The sequence below is a fragment of the Bufo bufo genome, chromosome 8 (genome assembly GCF_905171765.1).
Source record: "Bufo bufo chromosome 8, aBufBuf1.1, whole genome shotgun sequence".
NCBI lineage: Eukaryota > Metazoa > Chordata > Amphibia > Anura > Bufonidae > Bufo > Bufo bufo.
Genome location: NC_053396.1, coordinates 125591599 through 125609107, shown reverse-complemented (window position 1 = coordinate 125609107; position 17509 = coordinate 125591599). Strand labels below are relative to the sequence as shown.

Here is a 17509-nt window from a genome sequence, read left to right as displayed (position 1 = left end):
TGTATAATTACATGCAAGTATTAAAAATCATACAATGTGATTTTCTAAATTCTGTCTCTCACAGTTGAAGTGTACCTACGACAAAAATTACAGAGCTCTCCATTCTTTGGAGGCGGGAAAACTTGCAAAATCGCTACTGTATCAAATACTTATTTTCCCCACGGTAGATATGTATTACAAAAGAGAAGAGCACATCGGTAGGACCGCCAGGAAATAAGGACAATACAAGCAGATAAGGTGCTCACCTGTAGTGTGCTGACGCTCACTTGACTGCGGTTAGGGAGCTAGCCGGGCATAGAATCCAGGAGAACAATAAAAATATAGTGGCGCTACTCGCCTCTGTGGGTCAGATGAATGGAGAGCGTTATGTAGGTTAAAGATTCTTTATTGGCAACAATAACGTGTTTCTGGGCTGGACAGGCACCTTCTTCAAATTCAGACCAACGCTGGTCTGACTGACGAATGGGACTGTCTGGCTGAAAAATGCATTATTTTTGCCAATAAAGAATCTTTAGCCTACATAACGCTCTCCGTTCCACCGAGACAAGTATATTTTTATTGTTCTTCTAGATAGATAGACAGACAGACAGATACATTAACAATAAACACTTGGGATTACTTACTAAGGCACTGTCCACGTTCTGGTCACTGTAGTATGTTCTCGAATTGTAGAAAGATTACGCAGGTCCAGGGGTGGTGGACGCACTATAAACACATATTTTTGAGTTAATTTATTATCATGTAAATGACTAATAACTGCTACATTAAAACATGTCATACCTTTTCTTCTACCTGATGGACCAAAAACTGTTACGTGCTTGGAATTAAGGTTAAGTTTTGGTTTGATAAGCTGCCCCATGTATCTTGTTTTCACTCAAATAGGCAGGAGCCCAATGAATATCAAACAAGTTTGAACACAGACTGTATAGACCAGGCATCCTCAAACTGCGGCCCTCCAGCTGTTGTAAAACTACAACTCCCACAATGCCCTGCTGTAGGCTGATACCTGTAGGCTGTTCGGGCATGCTGGGAGTTGTAGTTTTGCAACAGCTGGAGGGCCGCAGTTTTAGGATGCCTGGTATAGACCCAAGATAAGTTTGTGTTTTTTTTTTTCAATTTTATAGACATCAAAAGAATGAAGGTGTTCCAGAGAATGTGAGTATGTTGAGGTCTATGGAATTAAAGTATCCTGTCTGTGATAAACAATCAATCCTGCTTGACTGTCTGTTCAAAATGTTCCTATAGATCATTGCCTCTTAAATGACTGAAAGAAAAAAGTTTCATAAAACAACGACCAAAACTACAATGAAACATTCTGACTTACTCTTTCGACGAGGTTTGAGTTCTCGATTTACAGGAGGAGGTTCCAGATCTGCTGGGAGTTCTGGCAAAGGACTGGTAACCTTTGAGTTGACTGATGTTGGGAAGGTGAAAGCTGCAGTTACTGGACTCATTGGTATATAGCCATCTGTGCTACTACCTGACTCAGAAACTGGTGGGGAGGCATTTGGGTTCATGGGGACATAGCTATCTTCTGAACAGTCTGATGTCAAGGAGTAAAGTTGTGTGAACCTAGGCTAAAAGACACAAGGGGGGAAAAAAAAGGAAGGAAATATTACATTTGTGATAGTATCAATAAGAATGAAGGATGAAGAGAAGAAAGGAAAGTATTAGACCAGCGTTGGTCATGATGCAGATGATTTGCTCTAGTTTTGAGGTGCTAGATACACCTCATATAATGAATATTCACCAACTGCTGATATATTCCACAGGATGTTGTCACTCTTATTACTCAGAGTTATAGACTTAAAAGACAACCAAAAAAACTATGGGAAAAAAAAAACTAAAAGCAGGAATCTTTGATGGTCCTCAGATTTATGAACACATCAACGATTTGTATTTCAGCAAAGTTGTGATTGGTGTTAAAGCTTCTGCCCGGTGCAGTTATGTCACATTTGTCAAGAACTTTTTGGGCAACCACAAAACAGAGAAGTATGAAAAACTGCTGCAAAATAAGTTAGCAAACTTTTAAAATGTGGGTACTAATGGCAATAAGGCACACTTTCTCAATAGCCATCTCCATAGATGTCCAAATAATCTTGATAATATCCATCAGAATATAAAGGCGATTGAGGAAACCTAATGAGGCAGATGGTATGGACACCTAATGGCAGACTACACCTGGGGCCTTGAATGTGATAGTCTTGATGACCCAGATCAGTGAAAAATCACACAAATTACATTTTTATATGTTTTAATTATGATTATCTGAATCAGCACATGTAATTCCCCAGTTGTCCACACGGAGCCTCCATTTAGTTTAGAGTAGGAACCAGTTTCTCAAACGTTGGAATTAAGATTCTCTTTCTACATATTGTCCTCATCATTCTTCCTTATATTTTTACACTCTTGCAGTATATGAGTGCTATGTCATAATGTCCAGTGTATGAAGTCTTATGTAATGATGAGGATACACAGAAGGTTACCTAAGCAGTGATTTAACGCGTGCTGAGTAATGCACCATGGAAGGCATTCCATCTGATCAGTGTGTGTGATTTTCTACAGTTGTTTAAAGCGAGTTATGAAATAAGAATATCATTACATGGAGATGCCGTGTGAAGTCTAATCTGAGCATAAAACCGTATATAGAAACACACAGATAAAGCTGTTACACTTATAATACCCATATGAACATTCAAATATTGAAAGTTACTTGGAATTAAAGTGAAAGAATAATTGTATGCTACCAACCAGATTTAGACTGAGTCTCTTATCTCTACTTCTTAATGAGATGTCTTCCAAGTCACCTGAAAGACAGAAGTTTAGTTTATTACATTTTATCTTCATAAAAGCTACTGCTTTCCAATAACTTTCCCGCCAAGTTTGCTGGAACCAGCAGCCCATCATGTACGTGGTTGTCTTACTCTCCCCTGACGGCAGAGATAAGGAGTCGGCTGTAGGATTTCAAAATGTCCAATCCTTCATTTTTTGAGGGAGATAAGTGTTACAGCAGTGGGTATTTAACCACTGTGTCAACCAACAGATGTGACTTTCGGCTACTCCTAAGGTCATTATTTTGGCAGTCCACTGATTTTCACCCTTTTGCCCTGTACAGGGATCTTCAGGGGAACCACCAGGCCACTACTTTATCTCCTAAACTAGTCTCTGTATGATTGATCGCTGACCTACGTCGGTCAGAGACACCAGTGCAGAGTGCCGAGGGATCAGGCAAGAACCATAGTCAGGGACAGGCTGAGGTCAGGTCAAGTAGAGTTCAAGCAGCAAAAACTCAATACAGATGTCAGGCAAGGTCAGGTCAGGAAGCAGAGGGTCAAAGTCCAGGAAACGGGTAGAAGTTAGATGGTCAGACGAAAAATGCAGCACACCTTTGCAGGAACTAGCAAGCTAGGAAGCTGTTGCTCAGGGATCTTTCCATAGGGGAAGTTGCCTAAAGTACCCCAAGGTGGGCAGCCATTGGTTGGTGACAATTAGGACATGCGTGTGCTGGCCCTTTAATAGCCAGCGTGCATGTGCTTTACGAACAGAGGAAGAGATGCCTTGCCAGCAAGAAGGCCGCAAACTACATGGACGGACAGAGCAGGCTCGGCAGCCAAAAAAAGGAACAGCGGGAGGCAGGTCTGCACTGCCGAGTAGCGGGGGACTAGGACAGGTGAGCAGAATAGTGGTGTCTGTCAGCAGCTTTTAGCCATCCTCCCATCACAGACACATACACGCTGGATCAAGTGTGCATGCGTATGGGGGAAGGGTGTGGAGCTCAGCTGCCAGCTATCTAAAGTGCTTGGCCAGCTGTAGACATGTTTTGGGATAATATTTTGGTTTAAATACAGATGAAACGATTAGAGTATTTATTAAACTTCATGAACTTCACCGGTTATTTGTACTTTAATAGGTTTGTCTAATGGTCACATGGGTGTCTTCTGACTTTTCTCTCTAAATCAAGTACATGTAGAATTGTGAATCCCTACTGTCCATAGGTGGTAGATTAGTTGCAGACAATTATGCAGCAGCAATGTGTTCCACACCTCCGAACAGCATGTGCATGGATTTTTACAACCTCTGGTTAGATGTATAGATATAGAACATTCAGAACCTGTGAACTTTCCATAATATTCTCTATGTCAAACTTCTGTTTCTGATCTAATGTTCCCAAGCAGGGTTCCCCAGTACCCAGTGTTCCTTGGAGCATGGCCAAGGATTCCACAGGACACAACAAAATCTATCATTTTTAGCAATAATGGCAAACTGATTCTTCCATCCTCTCAAATGTTCGGTGTACGAATGGGCAAAGTGCTATCCAACAGACCATAAAGCTGAACGAGACTTATATACAATACTCTACCTCCTCAACACCAAACTTCTTTGATGTAGGGATTAGAGTAGTTGTTCCCTGGGAGCAAGAAGAACTTTCAGGGGCTACCCCACAGTAATAACGTTTGGATCCGCTATTCTAAATAAATAACTTGGGCATCGGGATCACATGGGGAAGCCTGACATCAGGGCCCTGGACAACATGTTTTTAAACTGAGCATAAGGTCAGTTTCACATAAGCATAATACAGAAGCAATCAGAGCCCAATCACAGGTCTGATGACCCAAACATGGGGGTGCTCTTAGTACTGATCCACACTTATTAAAAAAGTCCTGGGTGCATAGGGTCCTTCTGAGGTTCAGCATATGTGGTCCCTAGCAAGCATGTAGCTACGTTTCGGGGGTCCGCCCCCTTTGTTAAGCATGTGATGAGTCCCTTTCAGCAATGTTTAAATATAGCTTTAAAGGGGTTATCCAATGTCATAAACAGCCCTTCCCCCATGTGCTGGGCCCCTCAAACGAAATATACTTACCCCGCTCCCCTTTCCCTGCACCGCTTCTGGTGCCCGCACCGCCGCTGCTGCTTCTCCCTGTTCACGGATGAAAACATCTGGTGTCGGGAGGGCAGCAGCCAACGGCAGGTGGGGAAAGGGACGAGCCTCCCTAGCGTCACCCGCGATGCTAGGGAGGCTCGTCTCCGTCCCCGCCTGCCATTGGCTGCTCCCCCCTGACACCAGATGTTTTCATCCATGTACAGGGAAAAGTAGCAGCGGCGGTGCAGGGACCAGGAGTGCCGCGGGGAGCGGGATAAGTATATTTTGTGTGAGGAGCCCGGCACATGGGGGGGCTGTTTATGACATTGGATAACCCCTTTAAGACTCCTTTATGCACATACTGAGGGACGACTGGGAACTTAAAGTGGACCTGGAAAAATCTAAAAATGGCCCCATGTTGTAGGCAGGTCCTAATTGACAGAAGACAAGACCAACACAATAGGTGGGGCGAGAATTACAATATTGCGGCACACAATACCACCCCAGTAGAGCCAAATACCACATTGCAGCACAATACACTGTCCCAACAGAACCGAATACCACAGTGCATCACAAAATAATGCCCCAGCAACAGCGTGATCTGCAGGCAGCATGTTATAGAGCAGGAGGAGCTGAGTAGATTTCTGTGTAGTCGTGTGGGAAAAAAACCTGTATAACTTGTAATTTATTGATCTAACACTCTGCTCACTAGGCTTAGGAGTCCAGTGGGTGGTCCTGCTCAGTAATTGACAGCTAGCCAGCTGTGTGCACATTTATACAGGTAAAAATACCCCCCCAAAAAACAATCACATACACTTACAAAGACAAAACACAGACAATAATCTGCAAAAAAAAGTTACAGTCCCCAGATCAGTATTGTCCTTTCGCGCTGCAGTTTTTCTTGTGAGGTGGGTACCCTTCACAAATAACCAATGTACAGTCAGGTCCAGAAATATTGGGACATTGACACAATTCTAAAATTTTTGGCTCTATACACCACCACAATGGATTTTAAATTAAATGAACAAGATGCGCTGCAGACTGTCAGCTTTAGTTTGAGGGTATTTACATCCAAATCAGGTGAACGGAGTAAGAATTACAACAGTTTGCATATGTGCCTCCCACTTGTTAAAGAACCAAAAATAATGGGACAGAATAATAATCATAAATCAAACTTTCACTTTTTAATACTGGGTTGCAAATCCTTTGCAGTCAATTACAGCCTGAAGTCTGGAACGCATAGACATCACCAGACGCTGGGTTTCATCCCTGGTGATGATATGCCAGGTCTCTACTGCAACTGTCTTCAGTTTCTGCTTGTTCTTGGGGCATTTTCCCTTCAGTTTTGTCTTCAGCAAGTGAAATGCATGCTCAATCAGATTTAGGTCAGGTGATTGACTTGGCCATTGCATAACATTCCACTTCTTTCCCTTAAAAAACTCTTTGGTTGGTTTTGCAGTATGCTTTGGGTCATTGTCCATCTGCACTGTGAAGCGCCGTCCAATGAGTTCTGAAGCATTTGGCTGAATATGAGCAGATAATATTGCCCGAAACACTTCATAATTCATCCTGCTGCTTTTGTCAGTAGTCACATCATCAATAAATACAAGAGAACCAGTTCCATTGGCAGCCATACATCCCCACGCCATGACACTACCACCACCATGCTTCACTGATGAGGTGGTATGCTTAGGATCATGAGCAGTTCCTTTCCTTCTCCATACTCTTCTGTTCCCATCACTCTGGTATAAGTTGATCTTGTTCTCATCTGTCCATAGGATGTTGTTCCAGAACTGTGAAGGCTTTTTCAGATGTCGTTTGGCAAACTCTAATCTGGCCTTCCTGTTTTTAAGGCTCACCCATGGTTTACATCTTGTGGTGAACCCTCTGTATTCACTCTGGTGAAGTCTTCTCTTGATTGTTGACTTTGACACACATACACCTACCTCCTGTTGTGAAGGGTGTTTTCTTCACCAGGGAAAGAATTCTTCGGTCATCCACCACAGTTGTTATCCATGGTCTTCCAGGTCTTTTGGTGTTGCTGAGCTCACCGATGCGTTTCTTCTTTTGAAGAATGTTTCAAACAGTTGTTTTGGTCACGACTAATGTTTTTGCTATCTCTCTGATGGGTTTGCTGTGTTTTTTCAGCCTAATGATGGCTTGCTTCACTGATAGTGACAGCTCTTTGGATCTCATCTTGAGAGTTGACAACAACAGATTCCAAATGCAAAAAGCACACTTGAAATGAACTCTGGACCTTTTATCTGCTCATTGTAATTGGGATAATGAGGGAATAACACACACCTGGCCATGGAACAGCTGAGAAGCCAATTGTCCCATTACTTTTGGTCCCTTAACAAGTGGGAGGCACATATGCAAACTGTTGTATTTCCTACACCGTTCACCTGATTTGGATGTAAATACCCTCAAATTAAAGCTGGCGGTCTGCAGTTAAAGCACATCTTGTTCGTTTCATTTCAAATCCATTGTGGTGGTGTATGGAGCCAAAAAATATTTAATTGTGTCGATGTCCCAATATTTATGGACCTGACTGTATATAATATAGAAAACCGCCCTGCTTCAACTTGAGTGCAGTTCACACTGAGGGAGATAAAAAGGTATCTATCTATGTGATTCCTCAGTTTTGGTTCCCACTAAGGTTGATGCTCAAATCTCCTAAAAGTCAAAGAAGAGATGGCCCAACATAATGAAATACCGCCAACTGAGTTTAAATAACGTGATTTATTGTACTCACAAGATCCATAAAACAACACGCATATAAAATGTGCACGTCCTCTCATGAAACAGAGGGCGTTTCATGAGAGGATGTGCACATTTTATATGTGTGTTGTTTTATGGATCTTGTAAGTACAATAAATCACATTATTTAAACTCAGTTGGCAGTATTTCACTATATTGGGCCGTCTCTTCTTTGACTTTAAGGAGAATTGAGCATCGACCTTAGTGGGAACCAAAACTGAGGAATCACATAGATAGATACCTTTTATCTCCCTCAGTGTGAATTGCACTCAAGTTGAAGCAGCGCGGTTTTCTATATTATATACATTCATACAGGGAATGATTGAGTGAGACTGCCCACTGGACTGCTGAGCCCTAAATCTGCAGAGTTTTATATATTTCAACCACAAGTTATACAGAGTTACACAAAACCGTACGGTCTACTCAGCTCCTCCTGCTCTACATATCAGACGGCATTGTTCAACATTCCCTTTAAAGCTGAGCTAATATTAAGATACATGCTTCTAGGGAAGAATACCTTGGTACCATGTCATGTGCTGGAGATCTTCGCTAAATCAGTGAGCAAAAATTTGTTTGCCTGTATATGAAAATAAAAAAAAGTTTCTCCACAACCATGTTCTATTCCAACAACTCTCATATGCTTGAATATAGCGTCACCTGCCCATTTACTCTCCTCCGCCAGCAAGGTCAGGGGACCCTCACCTATCAGCCTGCAAATTTTCCCTATGCTGAATACATAGTAGAGGGCATATTCCTTTACACATGTCAAACACAATTGTTCTGGATCGTTGAATGGCCCTAGAAAAGTATTAAAAGTGGAATAACCAGCTCTTCCTGTACACATGTATTTTTAGATTCACGAAGAAACATAAGTGTAGTGGCGTCCCATCAATGACCATTTAAATAAACCACTCGATTATCCATTTTACACAAAAAATACTATGTTTACCTTTCCAGTTCCTAACATTGTCCAGACTGGATAGTGAAATTCTTCTGGGCACCATTCCAGATAAACAATGTCCATTCTGGATAATTCCACTGGAAATCACCTCAGGCCTCGCTTCAGGAAAATGATTTGGTTTAGGCGGTCTTGGTGGTGGGGTGATGGGTAATATTTCATTGTCACTGACTCCACTGTGGTTTTTCTCAACTGGAAATGTCTGGGCTGAAGAGGGTCCCAACAGTGGGGAGGAGGAGGAAAAGTCACTGGATGAACTATTGGATTCTAGATCTTTGACAACAACAAAGTTGGCGGGCGGCATGTGATTGTGGTGGAAATTAACATTGTAGAGAGTCTGGCTAACAGAGTGCTGGGAGGGTAGACAGTCAAGAAACACATCATCAAAAGACGTCTGCTCCAGGGACTTATCAGAGTTGGATGAGGCGTCACATCTGGAATAAAACACAATACATGCTATTAAAATGTGGAAAATGCTACTTGAAAAGAAATAAGATATATAGTATATGAAAGCAGGTATATGCCTAGGACAGCATTGAGTTAGGAGATGGACCTCCTGGCTCCTCAATATAAGGCAAGGAGTATAGAACTAAACTGTGACACACAGGTGGAGTAGTAGGGGAGAAGAAATCGGAAAAATATGGAATGTGGCATAGTCATGCAAATGTATGAGCCTTTCAAAGCTTGGTGGCAAAACTGTAAGTATCATAAAATTGACTGTTCGTGGTTGTCACTAGTGATGAGCGGGAGGTGCCATATTCGATTTCGCAATATTTCGTGAATATTCGATTGAACATTCGTCTTATATTCGTCGAAATCGAATATTCGTCATTATGCTATTTATCGCGAATAATATGCGAATTAATTAATCGCGTATTGCAATTTTGTGTATTTTACGAATATTCGCCATATTGCTATATATTCTTGTTTTAGAATATGATGAATATTCTAAAAAACGAAGTTATAGCAATATAGCGAATATTCGTAAAATACACATATAGACTGAAATTTCACTAATGTAGTGCTATAATCTATTTATTTATTTTTTGTCAAATCAATTTGGTCTCTTTCTGAATCAGAAAAAAAAAAAAAGATTATTGCACTACATTAGTAAAATTTCAGTTTATATGTGTAATTTACGAATATTCGCTATGTTGCTAAATATTCTTGTCTTACAATATGACGAATATTCTAAAAAACGAATATATAGCACTATATCACATATATTTGTTTTTTAGAATCTTCTTTTTTTTCCCCCCCAATTAGTACAGTTATTGCCCTTCGGCATACTCCTCCCCGACAAGCGTCCCCGTCACCATGGGAACGCCTGGTGGTTAGAATATACCATCGGATCTGAGTTAGATCGTGAAAACTCAGATCCGATGGTATATTCTAACCACCAGCCATTCCCATGGTGATGGGGACGCTTGAAGTTAGAATATACCACCAGGGCGCGGATCACAGCGCCCTGTGCGCCATCCCCCCAGTATTAAAATAATCGGTGGCCAGTGTGCCCCCCCTCCCCAGTATTAAAATAATTGGTGGCCAGTGCGCCCTAACCCCCCCTGCCCCCCAGTATTAAAATCATTGGTGGCAGTGGCCACAGGGTCTAATACTGGGGGGGTTAGGGCACACTGGCCACCAATTATTTTAATACTGGTGAGGGGGGGGCGCACTGGCCACCAATTATTTTAATACTGGGGAGGTGGGGGGGAGGGAGCACAGGGCGCTGTGATCAGCGCAATTAACCCGCACCTGAGGGGTTAATTGCGCGGATCACAGCACCCTGGCAGTATATTCTAACTTCAAGCGTCCCCGTCACCATGGGAACGCCTGGTGGTTAGAATATACCATCGGATCTGAGTTAGATCGTGAAAACTCAGATCCGATGGAATATTCTAACCACCAGGCGTTCCCATGGTGACAGGGATGCTTGTCGGGGAGGAGTATGCCGAAGGGCAATAACTGTACTAATTGGGGGGAAAAAAATGAATATTCTATAAAACGAATATATGTGATATAGTGCTATATATTCGTTTTTTAGAATATTCATCATTTTTAACCATCTAAACTCTTGATTCCTCCCTGCTTCTTGCTTGTGGGCCAATGAGTCATTGGCCCACAAGCATTTTAAGCAGGAAGGAATCATGTGTTCAGATGGAGAAAATGACGAATATTCGATATAACGAATATATAGCACTATATTCGCGAATTATCGAAGTTGCGATATTCGTGATTAATATTCGCTATGCGAATATTCGCGCTCAACACTAGTTGTCACGTTTATAATTAAGGTGGCCGGACAGTCCGGTTTCCTGGCTCCTTGTCCTCCGTCTGGTGCAAGATCTGGACAGATGTTTGGCTGTCCACCTTTTCTGTGGCTCCATGCTCAGACAGCAGCATTGACTGACTGAAACTTTCTCTCGCCCCCGGTCAGTCACTAGAGACAGCCGACATGTCACTTGTGACTGACTGAAGATGAGAGGAGCACTCTGGGCCCACGCACAGCTCACCTTATGGTCCCCACCTCTTTTTTTTTCTCTCGCCAGGCACTGTTACTGGGAGAGGGGACGTGACTTAGTGGAGTTGCGAGCAAGGCTTAGCAGAGTTGAAGGCATTGCCTAGGCTAGGATGTCCTCCTTTTGGCGTTAAGCAAGTGGCCACCCTATTTATAATGCAGCATCTATCAGACAAAGATAGGTACAGCAGCGTAACATAGATAGCTGAGGTATCTCCAGTTCTGGTCCACAGTGGGGGGGGGGGGGATGTGTTGGGATGTTGTCAGGACAATATGTATATTTTAACAATAATTACATTTAAACATTTCATTTTAACTTCTCAAAAAAAAAATTGATACGTCATAAAAACATACCAAATGTTTTGATCTGTGAAAATGGCCTTAAGCAACCTGTCCTAGAATATGAGAAGGACTGGTTGCTTCCACTTGCAGAGCTGCCTAGAGGGGTGAGTGGTCAGAGCCTCACTACACACTACACTATGGCACTTGCATACAGTATGTATGGTGAGTTTTCCTGTTGGGCTGTTCAGCCATGATGGCATATCGTAGGCAGGATCACATCATTACTATCTATTGTAAGCAGTGTAGTAAAGCCCCGACCCCTCAACCTCCCAGGCAACTCTGCAAGTAAAGGCATCTACTCCTGCTCATCTTCTAGGACAGGTTGCTTGCGGCCAATTTAAATCAATTATTCTCTGAGAACCCCTTTAAAAAGAGAAAGCTTGCTTAATAATACAGTGTACAAACATAACTTAAGCTATTTTATGACTATTATTTGAGTAAATCAGGTGAATTTGGTTACATATTGGCCTTTAGATAGTACTCCAACATCCTTAAAGGGGGTATCCAACACTAAAAGAGGGGCACAGACCTGCCCGACCCAGGGTTGGAGTGATGCTCACCTGATCGCCACCACTGGATCCAATCTCTCCATAGAGACTACAAGAGATAATTGACTTATTCCTCTTAATTTTTTTAAACTGTTTTAATAAGGGGCTATTCCAGAAGGGGATGCAGTATTTTAGCTGTTAACGGCCGCAGAACACAAAAACACAGTAATGTAATACTTCTCATGGAATTTGGTAACATTTGGCACTGACACAGCAGAAATGTTTTACACAAGAGGAAAAAACGGCCTATTGTGCCAATGTCCTGTTAAAGATCGAGTCTTCCCATACTTGTCAGCACACAAGATGGCAAAGCTCTTGTTTATAAGATGGAACGCGCTCCTCATCTGTTTAAGATGCATTTGGCTATTTTTAAACTAAAGTCAGAGTTTTCCGTCCTACATCTGATTCTCACAGATGATACCAAGTGGGAGGGACTGCCTGATCCTTCTAAGTGTCATTAAGTAAGAACACTCAGTTCTCTTCTGCTTGGATCAAATATTGCATGAAACGTCGCCACCAAGCAAAATGCTATCTCATGGCCTTGTTTTACCTCATTTTAGTTAAAGGGGTTATGAAAATCAGACATCATATAGTTCAAAACTATACCTTTCTAGCAAAGGTAGAACCAGCCCTGTACCTCACATGGATCCAGAGATCTCCACATTCACTGCTCCAATTTCTCTGCTAGATTATCTTCAGCCTGGAAGCTCAGAGGGCATGTCCTTTCTGCTGCAGCTCTCTCCCTGTATCTGTCACAGGTTCTAACAGAAGATATGGCTGGTGACAGTTGATTTAAACTGAGCGCATGCGACCACCTTGGTGAGGTGGACGGGGAAATAAGGAAAAGAACAAACAGCAGGTGGTGCTATACAGATACATTTTTTTAAATAGTTCACTGGCTATACTACATTTTTAATTACATGCAATTACAAAAGTATTCGGATCCAGGTGCTGGTTTGAAAAATGTAGAATATGTTTTGTGACACAACCCCTTTAAATGGCAACTACCTTTACTAAATCAATCATATATCTGGGTTAAAAACATAAAATGTAGTGGAATTTTCTATGATATGTCAATGACCTTATCTTGTTGTGTCAATTCAGTTGAGATTGAAAGTGTTATATGTACCATAGAGGGAGCTACTATGTGTCTGTGAGAATGGGATCTGCCACACTCAGCCATTATTGACCTTCACAATAGGTGAACCCACCTCAGAGAGGGTGGAAAAGACCTTGAGGCATGGTCATAGTCTAGCTGACATTAGTGCCAGGCAAGCCTGTGCAGATGCCAGCGCCAACTGGGCTTGGGGCCCATGGTGATCTGGGTAAACCTCTATGCTTTTCAAGTTATGATTATGGTAGGTAGGTTGCCCACTAAAACTGTTCCATGCAATGGCCTACATACATCTGGAGCCAGCCCTGGGTGATTAACACACTTAGGTATCTCGTCTTCTGGGATAGATGTGACTGGTTGTGTGGGGCTGAAAGCCAATGGAGACTACAAGGTCTAGTAGAAGACGGCGTAAGCAATTTCAGCAAACATCTCCCTTCAAGATGAAAAGAAATATTGGGTTACAATGGACGAGTGTACTAAAATGTGTAAATGTCCCTCCCTCTAACCAAACATCTTTCATATTGGAAAAAAAACCGATTAAGTGTCCTAGAAACATTCTGGTCAGTATTATGCTAGCTGCTGTAGAGGTAATGTAGAGGTCAAGGAGACTGAGTGTATAATAAAGTTGGAGAGCAGCAGTCACATATAATAGATGAAACTTTAGTGAGATGTAAACTAATTCAATATGGCTGCACTTCCTGTACTCACTTTTGCAAAAACTTATATATGGCCTTTTTGTGCTTAAAGGTCCCTTTACGGCAGGGATGCTCAACTCCAAGAATGCCCTAATAGCTGTAGGCTGTCCAGACATACTAGGAGTTGTAGTTTTGCAACAGTTGGAGGGCCGCATGTTGGGCATCCCTACTTTACAGGGACCGATTATCAGACAAATTATCGGGGGTGAGCATTTGTATAAACGCTCATTCCTGATAATCTACCTGTGCAAAAGGTGTTGGCAATCTTCAGATGAATGCGCAAACGCTCTTTCATCGGGTGATTGTGTGGTTCTGCTTGTACGGAAAACCCTCCTTGCTGTGCAGGACATTGTGCTGTCTAAACAGCGATCTGCTGCTCTGGAACAATGATTTCCTAGGGGGACAAGCGATCGCTGTGTTGATCGCTTGTCCCTATACAGCGATGGGGATTGCTGCATGTAAATGCAGCTCTCATCTCCTCTGATGATCTGGTAGTTATCAGGAACATCTGATTCATTCCCAATTCTCTGCCAGATCATCTGTACGTGTAGAAGGACCTTTAGTTGGAAATGCTAATTGCGGATCCGCAAAACACGGATACCGGCCCCATGCATTCTGCATTTTGCGGAACACACAGGGCTGGCGCTATATAGAAAATGCCTATTCTTGTCCGTGATTGCGGACAAGAATAGGACATGCTCTATATCTTTTGCTGGGCCGCAGAACGAAACTACGGATGTATTGTGCTGTCTCCATCTTTTCTGGCCCCATTGAAATGAATGGGTCCGTACCCGTTCTGCAAAATTGTGGAACGGATGCAGCCCCATTCATACGGTCGTGTGAGTGAACCCTAAAGGGGTTTGTTTCACTTCAGCAAAAGGCATTTATCAATTATACATTTTTCCATCACAATATACACTGCATTACAGGGTGGTCATAACCCCTGGATACGAGCAGTGTATAATGTGATGGAAAACTGAATCAAGCCAGCAAAGGAAGCAATATGGAGAATCACAGTACATTAGTAAGTGGCTTATGTTAAATTTCTCTACATGATAAATGCTATTTGCTGAAGTGAGACAACCCCTTTAACCCCTTCAATATCACATTGTTGGGTGTCTGGCACCTCCAGCATGCCGTACATATAGACTAGCTATGCAGGATATTTCAGTGCTGTCCTGCTCAAGTGAAGGACACAATGCAGCATTACCTATACAATATGTACGGCATGCTGAGGTGTCCGCTTTTTGCAGTCCCATTTTGTAAGAATGGCTCTACAAAAATATGCTGCTGGGACCCTCACTCCTAATGAGCTGTAATCTGTGGGGAACCCCGACAGCAAGTCTTCAATTCCCCTACAGCTCCACTGCAGGGAAATAAAGCATTGAAATAATGCAGCCATGAACAGATGTTCTGGGTCCTACTAAAGATGCTCTTTAAAGGGATTCTGTCACCAAGTTTTGGGTTATAGAGAGGCGGACATGCACGGCTAGATCGCCACTAGCATGTCCGCAATATACGCGTTAGAGATATGTAAATGAGCCTGGTAAGGTGCCCAAGGGGCTGTACGAACCTTCCTGGTGCCCAGCCACGCCCGCCTGTGAAGGAGCCCAGCACCTCCTATGTCCTCCGAATCTCCTCCTTTCATCAACGATAGATTGCCGTAATCTCGCGATGCGTGAGCTTGCCCATGTGCAGTTCTTTCCCTGAGGCTGATGCCAGCACAGGGAAGGAACACTATACCGGCACTGCGCATCGCGCGATTACAAAAATCTATCGGTGATGAAAGGAGGAGATTCGGAGGACGCAGGCAGTGCTGGGCTCCTTCACAGAGGGGCGTGGCTGGGCTCCAGGAAGGTTAGTGCAGCCCCTTGGACACATACAAGACTAATTTACATATCTCTAAAATCCTTTTTTAAAGAAAATAAAAGCACACAGCCCTATAGGACAGATATATTGCGGACATGCTAGCGGCGATCTAGCCGTGCATGTCCGCAGCTCTATAGCCCAAAACTTGGTGAGAGAATCCCATTAAAGACGCTGTTTGCTCAGGTTAATTGATGGAGACCACCAATTATCGAACCCGCTACGTTAATGGTAGGCCACACATAAGGGAGGATTGGGTAAAGTGTCCCTGGACAAAAAAAAAGTGGGGCAACACAGGTAGGCAGGGACATCAGAAGTAGGTGGTGCTAGCAATACTGTAGTGCAGAAAAAAATACTGCTCCAACAGAACCAAGTTCCACAGTGCAGCACAAAATACTGCCCCAGCAGAACCAGATACCACAGTGCAGCACAAAATACTGCCCCAGCAGAACCAGATACCACAGTGCAGCACAAAATACTGCCCCAGCAGAACCAGATACCACAGTGCAGAACAAAATACTTCCCCAGCAGAACCAGATGCCACAGTGCAGCACATAATACTTCCCCAGCAGAACCAGATACCACAGTGCAGGACAAAATACTGCCCCAGCAGAACCAGATACCACAGTGCAGCACATAATACTGCCCCAGCAGAACCAGATACCACAGTGCAGAACAAAATACTTCCCCAGCAGAACCAGATGCCACAGTGCAGCACATAATACTTCCCCAGCAGAACCAGATACCACAGTGCAGGACAAAATACTGCCCCAGCAGAACCAGATACCACAGTGCAGCACATAATACTGCCCCAGCAGAACCAGATACCACAGTGCAGAACAAAATACTTCCCCAGCAGAACCAGATGCCACAGTGCAGCACATAATACTTCCCCAGCAGAACCAGATACCACAGTGCAGCACAAAATACTATCCCAGCAGAACCAGATACCACAGTGCAGCACAAAATACTGTCCCAGCAGAACCAGATACCACAGTGCAGCACAAAATACTGCCCCAGCAGAACCAGATACCACAGTGCAGCACAAAATACTATCCCAGCAGAACATATACCACAGCGCAGCACATAATACTTCCCCAGCAGAACCAGATACCACAGTGCAGCACATAATACTTCCCCAGCAGAACCAGATACCACAGTGCAGCACAAAATACTTCCCCAGCAGAACCAGATACCACAGTGCAGCACATAATACTATCCCAGCAGAACCAGATACCACAGCGCAGCACATAATACTTCCCCAGCAGAACCAGATACCACAGTGCAGCACATAATACTTCCCCAGCAGAACCAGATACCACAGTGCAGCACAAAATACTTCCCCAGCAGAACCAGATACCACAGTGCAGCACATAATACTATCCCAGCAGAACCAGATACCACAGCGCAGCACATAATACTTCCCCAGCAGAACCAGATACCACAGTGCAGCACATAATACTTCCCCAGCAGAACCAGATACCACAGTGCAGCACAAAATACTGCCCCAGCAGAACCAGATACCACGGTCCCCTGGCTACACATGCAAGTTTTTGTTGCCGTTTTTGAAGTCAAAGTAAGGAGCACATGATAAAAAGAGAGAAAGTATTAAGGACAGAAACTATGTAGCCTCCTTTTTGAATCTACTTCTGTGTTTGGGTTCAATCACTCCAATATGAGAACCACAATAACACAGTGCAACAATAGTATAAAAAATATATCCTTTACTAATTTATCAAAATTAGTATTAAAAATCAATAGCAGCGGCAGACCTGTACAGACAAGGAACCCAGACTAGATCTATACTTGTTCTTATCATAAATAGACTGAATGTGGACGGACACTGC

The 17509-nt window shown here is 43.1% G+C and overlaps 1 protein-coding gene across 2 annotated transcripts in view; it reads right to left on the bottom strand.

Annotated features, from left to right (window-relative positions):
- Positions 1 to 17509, bottom strand: part of GAB3 (GRB2 associated binding protein 3) — a 145693-nt gene that overhangs the window by 12562 nt on the left and 115622 nt on the right. For both annotated transcript variants that reach the window (XM_040405291.1, XM_040405292.1), the window contains 4 exons: positions 8571 to 9013; positions 2752 to 2807; positions 1325 to 1577; positions 624 to 705 (listed from right to left, as the gene is read on the bottom strand). In XM_040405291.1, coding sequence (XP_040261225.1) covers positions 624 to 705; positions 1325 to 1577; positions 2752 to 2807; positions 8571 to 9013 — 834 coding nt within the window. The remainder of the gene's footprint in view (positions 1 to 623; positions 706 to 1324; positions 1578 to 2751; positions 2808 to 8570; positions 9014 to 17509) is intronic.